General features: G+C 37.5%; 1 protein-coding gene across 2 annotated transcripts in view; it reads left to right on the top strand.

Moving 5' to 3' along the window:
- BRWD1 (bromodomain and WD repeat domain containing 1) overlaps nucleotides 1–8,497 on the top strand; it is a 120,456-nt gene extending 111,959 nt beyond the window's left edge. For both annotated transcript variants that reach the window (XM_079923445.1, XM_079923446.1), the window contains 2 exons: nucleotides 91–993; nucleotides 2,392–8,497. In XM_079923445.1, coding sequence (XP_079779571.1) covers nucleotides 91–993; nucleotides 2,392–3,557 — 2,069 coding nt within the window. In that variant the 3' untranslated portion in view covers nucleotides 3,558–8,497. The remainder of the gene's footprint in view (nucleotides 1–90; nucleotides 994–2,391) is intronic.
- The last annotated feature ends 6,626 nt before the right edge of the window (nucleotides 8,498–15,123 follow it).

Raw genomic sequence — 15,123 nt, 5'->3', positions numbered from 1 at the left:
AAAATAAGGAACATCAGTACTAAAATGAAGTCATTTAAAAATGTTGAAATAAGGAAGACCTCTCTAATTTTACTGTTACTTTATTTTTAGGTCCAGTTTCTTTAGAAAATGGATGTGGTAGAAGAGCCACTAGAAAGAGAGTCTATTTAAGTGACTCTGATAACAATTTTTTGGAGACTGGTGAAAATCTAAAAGCCAGAGCTGGAAGTAACCGAAAAGTGCTACGAAAGTGTGCTGCTGTGGCTGCCAATAAGATAAAGTTAATGAGTGACGTAGAGGAGAATTCTAGCTCTGAAAGTGTCTGTTCTGGCCGTAAGCTGCCTCACCGCAATGCTTCTGCTGTAGCTAGAAAAAAGTTACTACATAATTCTGAGGATGACCAGAGCTTAAAGTCAGAACTTGAAGAAGAGGAACTAAAAGATCAAAATCAACCATCACCATTGTCCAGTTCTCATGCTACCCAGAATACAGAAAATGGAGATTCAGAGTCAGAAAGTGATTTGCGGGTAGCGCGGAAAAATTGGCATGCTAATGGTTACAAGTCCCAAACTGCAGCAACTTCTAAAACAAAATTTCTTAAGATAGAGTCTTCTGAGGAAGACTCTAAAAGTCATGATTCAGATAATGGACGTAACAGAACTGCTGGCCCATCAACATCTTCGCAGAAACCTAAGGCAGAAAGCATCTCAGAGGAAGAGGAGGAAGCAAATTCTGAACCAAGAAAATATGGTGGTAGGAGGTACAACACAGGTCGCAAGAATGCTGCTTTCCTTAAAAAAGCAAAAATCTTCAGTGATTCAGAGGACTCTGAATCTGAAGCAGAAGATGGAGAAGACGGTAGATGTCATAAAATGGAAATTAACCCGAGTTCAGGGAATGTGAAGTGTGAACCTATTGCTGGGTCCCAGTGTTTTTCAGATCATGTATCTGAAACTGATCTGGATTCAGATGATGACAAGAAAACAAAAGAAAAACCAAACAATTTTATGAAAGGTAATTCAAAACATTTAACCTTGGTTCACTGATTTTTCTCACTGTCCTTTTTTTTTTTATAGCATACATGTCTTTTCCCCCCATAAAACTTTTCTTTGCCACCTGTTTAGTTTTGCTTATGTAACAGGAAGCCTTGGCCATAGCTGTTTTTTTTCTCTTTTTGTCTTTTTTTTTTTTTTGTGGTACGTGGGCTTCTCACTGTTGTGGCCTCTCCTGTTGCGGAGCACAGGCTCCGGATGCGCAGGCTCAGCGGCCATGGCCCACGGGCCCAGCCGCTCTGCAGCATACGGGATCTTCCCGGACCAGGGCACGAACCCATGTCCCCTGCATCAGCAGGCGGACTCTCAACCACTGCGCCACCAGGGAAGCCTCATAGCTGTTTTTAATAGAGATTTCAGTTCTTATAATGGAATGGGGATATTGTATTGGCTATGGGCTTAAGAAAAGCAGAGGCCGGCACATTTATAAGCTGTTGGTGATAATAGTTTGAGGAGAGGAAAGAAAAGGGTTGAAAGGAATGTGATAAGTAATAATAATAATAGCAGGAGCTTCCCTGGTGGCACAGTGGTTGAGAGTCTGCCTGCCGATGCGGGGGACACGGGTTTGTGCCCCGGTCTGGGAGGACCCCACATGCCACGGAGCGGCTGGGCCCGTGAGCCCTGGCCGCTGAGCCTGCGCGTCCGGAGACTGTGCTCCACAACGGGAGAGGCCACAACAGTGAGAGGCCCGCGTACCACAAAACAAAATAACAAACAAACAAAAATAATAATAGCAGCTAAGAACAGTTACCAAGTTACCAAGCTATTTCTTATCAGGAAGTTTTTCTAAGTGCTTTACATTTATTTATGAACCAGTTTAGTCTTCATATCTTTTATGAGATAAGTACTATTATTATTATTATGTCCATTTTACTGATAATAACTCTGGAGCATGGAGAATTTAGATAACTTTCTGAATTAAGATTGTCCTGGTAAATGGAGATTGAAAAGTATTAAAGAGCAAGAGGCATCTAAAGCTAAGACTAACTGTAGTGTGTGATGGAACCTGTGAAGTTAAGAAGTTTCAGGGAGGCTGAGAGTGATGAGTTTGCATACTTTAGTGCAGTGATGAAGAGAGTGCAGTTTGTATTCATGTAAATAAAATACTCTAGTGTCAGGTGCTTTGTGTATATAGACAGAAAGGCATGGGATGTTATTGATGGGAGTATGTTATACTTGTGGATGGTGCTGAGGCTGAAAAAGTCACTGTTCTAAAGTAGTAAAAGCCCAACCCATTCACCGCCACCCTCTTTCCAAGTTAGAAAGAATCTCGGACTTCAGTTGTTTAAAATGTTGAACATTTAATTCCTTTAGACTTAATCTTCTATTAAAGATTAAAAGAGTACTCTTTAATTTTTAGACTCTGCATCACAAGACCATGGACAAAGCAGAAAAGTTGCCAGGAAGAGGGTCTGTTCCAGTGACTCAGACAGCAGTTCGAAGGTGGTTAAGAAAGCATCAAAAGCCAAAACGGGTCTCCTAAGAGTTCCTCGAAGATGTGCCACCACCGCTGCTACTAGGATCAAGCTAATGAGTGATGTGGAAGACGTCGGTTTAGAAAATGTGTGTACTAGAAGCAAAAAGGGAAGGAAAAAGTCCCTCCATTTTGCATGTACCACAGCTAAGAAGGTAGTGAGTGATTCTGAGGGAGATGTAAACTGTGACGTGCCAAACGAACAATATGGCTGTGAAGGGAAGCCACCTGAAGCCGACTCAGACGGTAGTACAAAAAGTATTAATCAGTCTTTAAATGAAGACTCAGACTCTGAAGGTATGTTGAATTCAAGACACAAGAACAGGCATACTAGTAGTCACAAAACAAATGTTGCACCTTCTAAAACAAAGAATTCCTTGATTGGGTCTTCGGAGGAAGATTCAAAAAGCCATATTCCAGGGAACGAGACTGGTAGAAAATGTTCTTCTGAGTCAACTCCGGTGCAAAAGGCTACTGCAGAGAATAACTTTGAAGAGGAACTGAATTATGGGCTACGCAGGTGGAATGGCAGAAGACTCAGGACCTATGGGAAGGCTCCTTTCAGTAAGACAAAAGTGATGCGGGATTCGCAGGAAGCAGCCGAGATGGCAGAAATGAAAAGGAAGAGACTGCATCCTGAATTGGAAAATGTGAAAGCTTCTGAAACAACAGGGAGCTCAAAGTGTGGACCTGACACTAGTCCCAAATCTGATTCAGATTTGGGGTCTGCCCCTGAATCAGATGCTGACTTTACTGATGATACAAAAACCAAAAAGAGGAAAATGAAAGGAAAAGCAAAAGTAGTTAGAAAAGGTAAAACTTTTACAGCTAACGTATCTAAAACCGTGAGACGACAAAGACAAAGCAAACGTCCTAGGTTAAACGTGGATGATAATGACTGGGAGGATGTGGACTATGCAAAATCTAAAAGAGTTCTTCGGCGTTCAAAAATAAAGACGAGAAATCAGGGTAGGAGGACCGTGAGATACCATGATGGGGATGACGATAGAAGCTTAGAAAATGTGTTAGATTTTGATGATTGCACCTTATGACCTTGAGGGAAAACCAGTTCATTTAAAGAGGGAATGGACTGGAATTTATAGTGAAAGCTGGCTGTTGAAATTATTTTTTGTCCTACAATTCAGGGAATATATTTATATTTTTCTATGAAAAGTTATGAATGTGACTAAATCATGACTGTTATTTTTATTTGCACTTGCTTGCCTTTGTAGCAGCATTCAGCACAGGTGCCAAAATATGCTTCATTTTGGGGGCAGATCTACTTTGACAGTATTTACATATAGCAAGAGTTTGAAATACGTTAAACACTAGACATTCTGGTTATCAAAACCAATGAGCATTACTTTCATGGTAGCAATTGTCATACAGTTATTTTCAGAATTCGTCAAGAGGTGGTAGTTTCTAATCCCAGTCCTATTGTAGTATGAATTTCATGTGACCTTTGTTTACAGATTCTTCATAAATATTCTGTGCATACTGACATAACAATTGTGGGAGGGGTAACCATGATTAGTAGGCAAGGTACCTACCACTTTTTTCTTTCCCTGGCTACTTGAGTAGAATGCATTATACCAGATTGGTCATTTTCATTGAAATGGTTTCCAATTTTTGTTTCAAAGCCCTGTTGGGTCTTTCTCTTTTTCTTTATTTTTAAGGAAAATATCATCCATTATATTTTATAAACTTGAATTTATAAAGTGCTGGTAAATTATTATTTTTTTTAACGTTTGTGCATTATAAACCTCTAAGGCCAGACCATAGTACTAGCATTTTCTTTTAAATTGTGCACTAACAAAATGCTATATAATTTGTCTTTCCAAGATCTCCTGGTTTCCATGTACGGAATTTAACCAAAATCTTGGTCTTCCATAGTCTTACTCTGTGAAATAGAGGAGTTTGTGTGCCTTAGATTTAGATAAAGTGTGTTCTTTAATAGAGTGTACAGGGCTAAAAGAGTAAATTATGTGTAATTTCCCCCCATCTCTTGAAATTGTAGAGTTGATTTTTGTTAAGAGTGCAATCACAAATCTCATTTATATAGGAAAATAGTTAAATGTCATTCTCCATCTCTTTTAGTCTACTGCTGCCATGTGCAATCCCAAGCATTCTTTGCTGGTGCAACTAAGTATCTTTATTAGTGACCTCTAGTTTAAATCTAAGAAACTGTCATGTGTTGTTGGAAAATAATTTTGAAATCCACTTAAAGCGTAACTTTTACATCATCAAATACCATAGTACACTTATTTTCGAGCCAAATATTTTTACTTGATAGGTTGTGCTACTCCAAACAGTATAGGTGGCCATTCCTAGCTTGTTTGTGCCTGAAGATGGACTTGATTCAAGTGGTTTACATATTTCGTAGCTAAAGGGGTATGTTACAGTACTCCCACCCTTTGTTATTTATTGGCCCTAACTGTGTTTGGTTTCAGACAAAATTAACCCTTTTCTCCTGTGTATCCTTAAGGTGGCAGATAAGGAAAAGCATCAGACTCTGGTATCAGTGTTAGAGTGTTCTTAAGTGTTGCTACTTTTTAGTTATCTTTTCCAGTTGACATGGTAGAAGGTACTTTCTCTTTCTACTCTGGTATAAGGGGAAGGATGTTCTTAGACATTACCAACTGAGGTAGGTGGTATACCTACCTCTCCTTTGGTTGTTGAGAGAGCTATCACCACTTCAAAACTATGATGCTTTTCTTCTCAAAGCTCGTGTTAACTGTATTGTTAACAGATTGAGTCAGGGTAATTGTCCTTGACTACTGACCTGAAAAAAATTAATGGCATGCTCTTCCTTAATTTTAAGAAATGGTGATAGATGTCGTATCCATTAATTTATTTTAACTCTTCTTAAGCTTCTCTGTTTTATATCTATTCTCAGGGTTATAACTCCATGTTTACCATCACCTGGAAAAAGGTACCAAAAAAATCCATAAATAAATATGGAATATATTCATAAATACATCAGTTCTTTTGGTAAAATGATACTTTGACCATTTAGGCTTCATCAATAGAACTAGTCTTATCTTTTGGACTGAATTAACTGAATTGATTGGCTGGTCAACCGTTCATAATTGTTCATTTTGTCCAAAATGGTTAGGCCTTTGTGTGTAGAAGCAGTATTTTGGTTTCATCTGAAAAACAAACAAACAAACCCCCCCAAAAATTGGCCTGGTGACTTTGAAAGCATGGTTGACAATGGTAGCTTCTCAAGTTCTGAAGTAAAACTAAGGGATTATAGAAAGAATCATTTTTATGGGTTTTTTTGGTCACGGTGCTATTCCTAAGGTTAACTTTGAATATGTGACACACACTGCTAAGTACCTTTAAGGAAAATTAATAAATAATTAATAGTTCAAAATGTTTACATTGAGCACTAGAACATGTTTGACTTTTTTTCTACTTTATGTGAAATGAGCAGGGATTTAATGCACAGATGTACTTTAATATGTTTGGGATCAGTTTGTATTTTTCTTGTGAAAAAAGACAAAAGGTTACAAAGTGAATGTGAACTGATCCAGAAGTAAGTGCTATAGCTTTCAGTTGCACTTGAAGTAACTTAATGATGTATATGAAAAAAAGACTACTGTGGTTGTTTATGTCCAAAGTCCTATGATTTTATTCATTTATGGTTAAAAAAAAAAAGGTTTGAGGTGTATTTAGATTTGATTTTTGATTCCTTTGAAAGACTAATTTTACCAAGCATATTAAGACAAAAAGATTTCAGACGTTAAAAAAAAAAAGGTGAGGTTTAAAAAAGCTTTTTTTCCCCCACTTCCTGCTTATTTAAAAAGGGTATACTGACAATGTGTAGTAACTTCTGAATAAAAGGAAAAGTTTATCCCATTTTCAGATAATTCCTAGGGTAATCATTCTCCCTTTATTTTAGGGATTAAACCCTTTGTCAATTTAGTAATCCTTGAAAGAATGATAAAGCATTTATTTACTCACAGCTTCTAAGTTACAACAAAAAAGTTTCTTCTAGATAGTTAAGAGTTGTACCTAAAAAATAAATTAGTTTTATAATAAGAGAATGGGGGGAAATAACTTATGTTTTAGGAAAAGGCTCTTCAAAACCTAGAAGTGCAAATGGGAAAAGGAGACGTAAACCAATAAACATGCCATCTGAAGGTAACTACTGTCCAAAAATAAGACACGTCACTGAATCCTTCACACTCCATTGCTTGATGACTTCTTAAGTAAAAATTGTTATTTAGAGTAATGTTGGGTCCATACTGTGTTCCCTGTCCCTCTTCCAGCCTTTTTTTCTTTAGAATAATCAGAACACAGAATTTATTAACTTCACTGTATGGTATTAAAAACTAAAATGAAAGGATTTTATTAATCTCTCCTGTCAGTACAAATTGAATTTGTGTTACCTGAAAAAAATGAGAGGTTTGTATATCAGTAGATTGCAAGAACATTGTTAAAGGTGCATACAATATTTTTGGTTTTCCTTTCTACTCAGTTGTACTCGTTTTTTGAGTAATATTTAAATGGCTAGAAAAGGTTTTTTTGCCTGCCTTTTTAGAGCTGAAATGCCATCTCCACTCTTTTCATTGATACTAAGTCAGTATATTTACTTTATCAGGTATCTTGTGGTTGTCATCAAATCCTTTAGTACGTACATTGTATAGAAATTATAGTTCACTTATTCTAGTATGATGGAGTTTAACAAAGCACCTTCATTGTAGAAGAACTTTCCGCCTGTTAATTATTTAAGTTATATCTCTCAACTTCTGCTGTGGGTATCAGGGAATAATAAAGCAGAAACCCTAAGAAATTTGCAACCTAACAGAATAAGACTGTCTCTTATTCTAGTATTCGGGAACACACATACCAGCTCAAATACATTTGTCAAAGCTAGGGAGAAAATGGAGCATTGTGGAAGAATCTAGTCCAACTTGATTTGTAAATGCTAATCCTACTTATAGCTCAAATTGTGAATTTAATGGAACGAACTGAAGTGTGAAAAGTATAATGGTGAGGGCTGTGTTGTGTTTTCTCACATTTTAAGAAAAGTTTTTATAGCTGTTTCTTAAAATTGTATATGTTGCCTAAGGATACATGGGAATTCTCAAAGTTAAGAGAAACTTTTACCAATCACTCATAATCTGCCAAACTGGTTCCTAATGTGTTGTTAATTTGGTAGAAGAATATCAAGACTCTTACTTGGTATCTCTTCAAAGATTGCCTTTATGGATTTGATGGAGGGAGGAGGGGTGGGGGCACTCACAGCATTTGAGTCCTACAGATTTGCAGGCTCTATCTTTGGCAGCATGCAAGTCGCTACAGACTATTTGTCAAGACCGATCATTTCATTGAATTTAATTATCAGTGCTACAGCATATTGTCTGGTCACACCTTAGTTTTTACATTAATTTTAAGGTAAGTTTTATCATTTATTAAAATCTTTAATGGGAATTAGGACTGTAAAGAGAAAGAGGCATTCTGAAAATTGAAATGAGATCACACAGACTATGTGGACTGCAGCAGCCAGCCCTACTTACTGTTGGTTCCACAAGGAAAATTATATAGAAATTATTACCTTTTTCAATCAGTGGTTAAATGTTAAAGGAATCTTTAATTTTTAATAGGTTGAAGTTGATTTCCTAAGTTTTGATCCACCCTTAGTCCTTGGACTGTATGGACATATTCAGTTCATCTGTAAAATTCTACCATTTTAGTGGAGCTTGTCAGAAAGGCACATCTTTAATTTTTCACTCCCACATGAGAGCTCTACTTTAACTTTTTCTAAATTAGCTCGTTACCACGACTGAGTCAGCATTGACACCTAGGAACAAATTTTTTAGACAACTGAAGTAGTAGAGTATAATAAATTTAAGTCATCATAATTATAAGCAAAGGCTTTTTTTTTTTTTTTTAAACTACTACGAGCCTTCTAGCTGGTTAAGTCTGTGAGGTCTGCAACATCCAGTCAATTTCCATTGCAGCTCATCTTTACCTCTTGTCTTAAGCAACTCTCCAACCTTTATTCATTTGTGATTTCTTCTCATGCAGGCAGAATGCAGGGCTACAGTTCGTTGTGAGCCAGGGGAAACTGGAGGGAGTCAGATGTTCTTGCAAAGGGGCTGCCGTTGGACTGTGTGGCCCTGCTGCTTTTCATTCGTAACTAATAAAGTAGATGGAAAAGCCAGTATTTACTTCTGATATCTTCTTATCCTGCCTATGTTAGTCTGAAATGATGTTAAGATCTCTCTGAAAAAATTCATTAAGCAGATAAATGTAAGATCCCTGAATTCATACTTCATATAGTCTTTATCAGATTTTTAGAAAAAAAGTTGCAGTAGCCATCACAACTCTTGTGAGAATCATTATATGACTGTTACCAATTAATTGCTCCTAGAGATGAAAGAAAACTAGAGTCAGATTAGCTGTAGATGCAAAACAAAACAAGGTTCTATGTACCCATCATTGAATGAATTAAAGACTTAAGTTCATGTGTTCAACCACAGAAGTGACCAAACTAACAGAGAACAGCTCTTGGTTACAGAATTATTTCTGACAGTCCCTTGACCTGACACTGCCATACTACAGACATTGACTTCTCAGTGTTACCAACTCCCCCTAGAAAAATGTTAAACCCAGCGAGTTACAGAAAACACTACTCTATAGCCCTTCTCTAAAGAGACTTTCTGGAAATTTACGCTGTAAGGAATATCAGTAAATGCTATTTGCTTCCTGAGTTTTGGTCATTTCACTGCCTATCAATGAAGGAGAGAATGAAGAAAGAACATCTCATATCTGCTCTGATAAGAGGCTTGCAGGACAGAGGGTATGACTTGCAACTAAAATGTTTCCCCTTTATAGGGATTTGATTTATCCGCCAATCACAGTGACCAATAATGTCTGTACTTAAAGTATATGAAATAGGCTAGCATATTTTCATTTTGATTCAGACATTCTTTTATATTTTTCCAGTATCAAATTTGTTTCTAATACTCCCAATTGAAATGCTGATAAGATTAAAATTGTTTATGCTTCTGTAGCAGTGATATGAAGTTTATTTTGGATTTAGGAATACAATTTTGTATCATGAAGTATCATAATTGGAATATGAATGATCCTTAAAATACAGAAGCTAGAGATTGCTGCTCTGAATCAGAACTGTAATGTCTATATCTAGGTTTCTATTCACTACAGACTATATCAGAATACATAGTGATCTCTGAGTTATAATTTAAAGTGGTCATCTAGGTAAACTGTGATGGAGCACTATTAAAGATGTAAATTTTCACTCTACTAGTGAAGTTTTTACCATACCCAAATAGGGAATCATTTACAGAAAAGCAACAATGCCTCTAGCACTCAGTGACTGTTCCAACACCTGTGGCTGACCCAAGACCATCTAGGACAGTAGGACTTTTGGGATTATACTGATTTGTTAGTAGTAAATGACACGATCACAGATGTATTTTTAGAGCAGTATCCTCCAAAAATTTTAAGCTTGTACCCTAATACATAAATTGGACTTCTCTCTAACCCTGAATTATCCTGTATATATTTCTAAAAACTGTTTGTGATTTTCTCAAGGACAATAAAACACTTTATAATTTACTAAGTTCTCAGTAATAAAATTAACACTGACTTACATGTATCTATTATTATATTTTAAAAAGTTCACCACTGTCATTCTTCTGTCTTCCTCAGATTGTTTTTATGAAATTCCCATTTTATGGTCTAAGTCTTCAGAGATAACAGCTTTATCAAGTTGAAGTTGCTTATACAGTATAACTTATTCCTGTATTCTCTCCCCTCTGGACATAGTTCATATTTCCTTAAAGCATGTTTAAAAGGCTAATTATAGTTTCTTCTGTAGAATCTTAACTTTTCCCTTATTTTGGATTACAAATGTCTTAAGAGTTGGTATTACTAGGTTCCTAAGTTGTCAGTCAGTATAAGTACTTTCATCACTACATTAAAAAGGAATTAAAATAAATAAAAAGGAATTAGTTAATGCAATTTAAATCATTTTGTCCCACAGAAAATTTTAGTGTAATAGGATTTTATCTATACCATTCAACTGGATATGTTGTTGGGAATGAACCAATTGCCTTTTTTTTTTTTTTTTTTGCGGTACGCGGGCTGCTCACTGTTGTGGCCTCTCCCGTTGCGGAGCACAGGCTCCGGATGCGCAGGCTCAGCGGCCATGGCTCACAGGCCCAGCCGCTCCGCGGCATGTGGGATCTTCCCGGACGGGGCACGAACCCGTGTCCCCTGCATCGGCAGGCGGACTCCCAACCACTGCGCCACCAGGGACGCCCCAATTGTCTATTTTTAATATTTTTTTCAACATGCAAATGGATGCAGTTTGTTGACTGATAATAGCATATCCTTATCTTACCATAAAGTACAAATTTCACCTTAATTTTGCCATATATTTTTAAAAACTTCATCTGTTGTAGCACATTTATATTCTAGCATTTGCTTAACATTGATTCAATGTGCTAAAGATTCACTTTGAATCCAGGGTTGGTTTGCTGAGACAGTAGTTTATAATTTAAAAACATTGTTTGAAGTGGTAAAGATACCACTTTAAGCCAGTCCTCCTTTCACTCCCCAATTTCATGTGCAGGGGACTCCACAGAGCCCAACAAAGGGTGTGGAGTGGGGGCGGGGGGGGGGTGGTGGGGGTGGACCTGCTGCATGGAGCCCCGCCCTGCTGAGTAGCTCAGCCTGCTAAAATGCCATTTTTGCAATGCCGTGGGACTTATACTGAGCACATCATGTCTTTAGAAATAGAGTTTCACTGGAAAAACAAATAGAAGACTGAGGCGTTTGTGGGGGGTTGCTTTTAGCAGAGTAGTTCCTAATCTACTTTGGGAGAACTTTCATGGGTCTTGGAGAAAGCACAAAGCACATCTTTGAAACGAGTTTCATAGACTTAAGGTAAAATCTGAAGGGTTTTTCTTTTGAGTGTGGAAGACCTTCCTCATAATCCTTGCTCTGTTGTTAATGAACATGTCAATCCACAGAAGCCATTTTCACCTGTACTCATTTGCCCTTGGTGACAGAAAGATACACATCTCCCCTCACAAAAGGAAAAACTAAGAAGGCTGGTAATGTGTAGTTTCACTGCTACAGAGTAACCGTGTTGATAGCTGAGAAAACCCTTACTTTCTCTCCTTAGCAGTGAAGAGGATATAGTGGAAGTGAGTCCTCCAGACGTGTGGTGATTTCAGTATCTGCAGCCTTTCCTTATCAACTGCCGAATGTCTGGAAACATGAGGCAGGGTCCTACAATCTCACCCCCCAGCAAGACTTGTGAACCTTTAAGACAGTTTTAGATAGTTTGACTCAGTGGCAGCAAGACTAGATTGCCAACAGATAAGGCCCAATATTCAGGGGCTGATGAACTTCAGATGCATTTTTATCAAGAGATATTTTTGCCCCAGATACTTTTGCTCATTAATCTTGTATTTGAAACTTGAAAATACAGCATTCAGATGTTGGCAAAAATAAAAATGATATGAGCCCATCTAAGCTGGTAGATGTGCAGTGGTAGCCCAGCACCATGGGGCAGCTCAGCACAGCCCCACTAAGATCCATCTGAGCTACCTTGGAGGCTGCCTCAGGCCACATGAAGGACCTGCTTCTCTAGTGTGCCTTTTGTCCTGCCTTTTGGCTGGTGGATCCCGTCACAGTTTCTAGCTCACAGCTACACTTCCTCAAAGGAAGCTTTCCTTGTCCCTTACGAAGTTAGGTTTCTAGAGTATTTCTCACAGCACCCTGTGCTTCCTTATAGCAACTATACTTGTGTGTGTAGAGTTCATTTCTTTTAGAATATTTAGCCTGATCCTCTGTGTGCCCAGCATATACCAGCTCAGAAAGTATCTGAATAATAGTGAAACTAGGATTTAATCATTTCAGTTATATAAAATGCTGAAATTATTTGAAAAAAAATGAATCTAGGATGAAAACCACATTTCAGTTATATAAAACTAATATACAGTTCCTTTTTATCTACTAGTTACCCATGTAATTTTTTTTGACTGAAGGAAACATTGGTGTTGGAACTAAAACCTTAACGATCTTGAAGTAGGGCTGATGCTGTATCATCAGTCATGATGGCATTTCCTTGTTTAGGTTCTAGGAAAATTATTTCAGAAATCATATTGAGTATTTTAAAGTAATTCAACATAGAGTATTAGAAATGATACCAAAAATTTAAAACCTACAAAGTTCTATTGAAAAAATTCAGATTTTTAAAAAGTGCTTTTAGGTTAGTAGCTTTAGGTTAGTGACTGAACGTACTTAACTCCATTCTTACAAGTCTGCTACTGCTTTGAGTGACAGTTATCCTTCCAGATTGCAAAGTATGCCAGGTGCAAGGGATCGTAGCTTCTACCCAAGACTTCCTTTTGTAGATAAGGAAATGGAAGGTTGTATCAATGTCGAAAACGTATCATTGACGATGATCATTTATGTTTTTTAATTTAGCAATGTGAGTAGTTTTAACATTTATTGTTGAGGAATGTAAGTAGTAGTAAAATCTTGTGTTACAAGATTTTTCCATTTATATGAACTTTCACTCATTTTTCAGAATCTGTTCTAGAGACAGAGACCCCAATACAAAAATGAGAACATGTATGCATAATCAGAAGGATGCAGTGCAAATGCCTAGTGAAACTCTGAAAGCAAAAATGGTGCCTGAGGAAGTTCCCCGCAGATGTGCCACTGTTGCTGCAAATAAAATAATGAGTAATCTAAAGGAAACGATTTCAGGACCAGAAAAGGGGTGGATTAGGGAGAGTAGCAGAAGACTGCCCCGTCGAAATGCTGCTGCTGCAGCTAAGAAAAATTCCTGAATGTTTATAAAGAGGATGACACAACCATAAATTCTGAAAGTGAAAAGGAGCTAGAAGATATTAATAGAAAAATGCCTTTTTTAAGGCGGTTCAGATCCTGGAAAGAAAAAGCACAGTAGTGACTATGAAAATGTAGAGTAGAATTGAAAACCAGGGGCCACAAGTAAACTGGCAGTTGCATTCTGCTCCTAGCTCTAAACGTTAATCCCTTGTTGGCACCTTCGGAGGAATTTCTAAAAGCCATAATCCAGTGGGTCAAAGTGGGAGGACGGCTTCCTCCTAGTCAGCCCTCGTACAGACACACGTTACAGAGAATTCTGGAGGGGAAATAGATTGTGGAGCCTGTAGCTGGAGAGGCGGAAAGAAAAGACAAATGGCCTGTCATGAGATTATTCCTTTCCAGAAAGGGAGGGCCTTGAAGAAATCTCTTGATTCTTCAGAGGAAGAAAATAATGGGAATTGTACAGGCTTGAGATTTCAAAATCTCAACCTGATGCTAATTTTCAGCGTTCTGCACTACAGTATAAAATTTCAGACCACCATGACTATAGTGTCATTAATGAAATAAGAGAAAAAAAGGCACATTTCAAGAGGAAGTGCCATTGAGCCTATTTGACTTTTTTTTTCTTTTTTTTTTTTTTTTTTTGCGGTACGCGGGCCTCTCACTGTTGTGGCCTCTCCCGTTGCGGAGCACAGGCTCCGGACGCGCAGGCTCAGCGGCCACGGCTCACGGGCCCAGCCGCTCCGCGGCATGTGGGATCCTCCGGGACCGGGGCATGAACCCGCGTCTCCTGCATCGACTCTCAACTACTGCGCCACCAGGGACGTCCAAGCCTATTTGACTTTTGATTGAAGCAAATACTTTAACAAGATCCAGTCCCCATAATTCACAGCCCCCAAAGGTATAAACAACTTAAACTATAGAAGGACCTGGGGTTCAATGATGGGGATGTTGATAAATGAGTTCTGAAGTAGAGCGTTGGAAATAGACAATTAGAGAAAATCCATTAGTATTCTTCTTTTGTTTATAATACTGGAATTCATACTGAATGGTGACCACTTGATATGACTAATTCAGGGAACATATATTTTTCTATGAAAGCTATGAATGTGACTATCACAACTTTTTCTCATTTTTACTTTCATGTAGCAGCATTTACAGAGATGGCCAAAATGTGCCTCACTATGAGGCAGATCTTAGTTTTAATGACATAGAAAATAAAAAGTATAGATCAAAACAGTCATATTTTTAGATGATACAGTCACATCCTCTTATGTTTCTCTATAGCACCTTAAAAGAACTTTATGAACTTATTACAAATTTATTACAGTCTCATCACAATGGCAGCATGTCTGGGCTATTTCAGTCCTTCACTAGGATTGGAAAATCTGGTCTTGATACTATAAAGAACTTATTTGCAATGAGGTTTAATTTGTTAATAGTTGAAATTAAAATCACCAGATTAAATGAACGCACTGTCAAATCTTTTTAACATGGTAACATGCTATTGGAAAACTGAATTGTTAGAAGCAAGCTGTTCTCCCATTTAAAAATATCTGTGAATATTAATATAAGATTTGCATGTGTAAATCTGAGAAAGTAAAATATAGAAACTTAAGGGTTTCTATTCCTTTTTCATTAGACTAATGTAGTGCATATTTTTTGGTTATACAGATCAACTGAGTGTCTTGATTACTTGAGAAATTTGTGGTTGCATGTCTGCTTAAAAAAAGGCTTTTTGTTGTCATTTTCTTTTTCTTAGCATAAGCCAGA

Source organism: Stenella coeruleoalba (assembly GCF_951394435.1).
Source record: "Stenella coeruleoalba genome assembly, chromosome: 5".
Taxonomy (NCBI): domain Eukaryota; kingdom Metazoa; phylum Chordata; class Mammalia; order Artiodactyla; family Delphinidae; genus Stenella; species Stenella coeruleoalba.
Note: the sequence above shows the minus strand (reverse complement) of the source record. Positions and strands in the feature narration are given on the sequence as shown.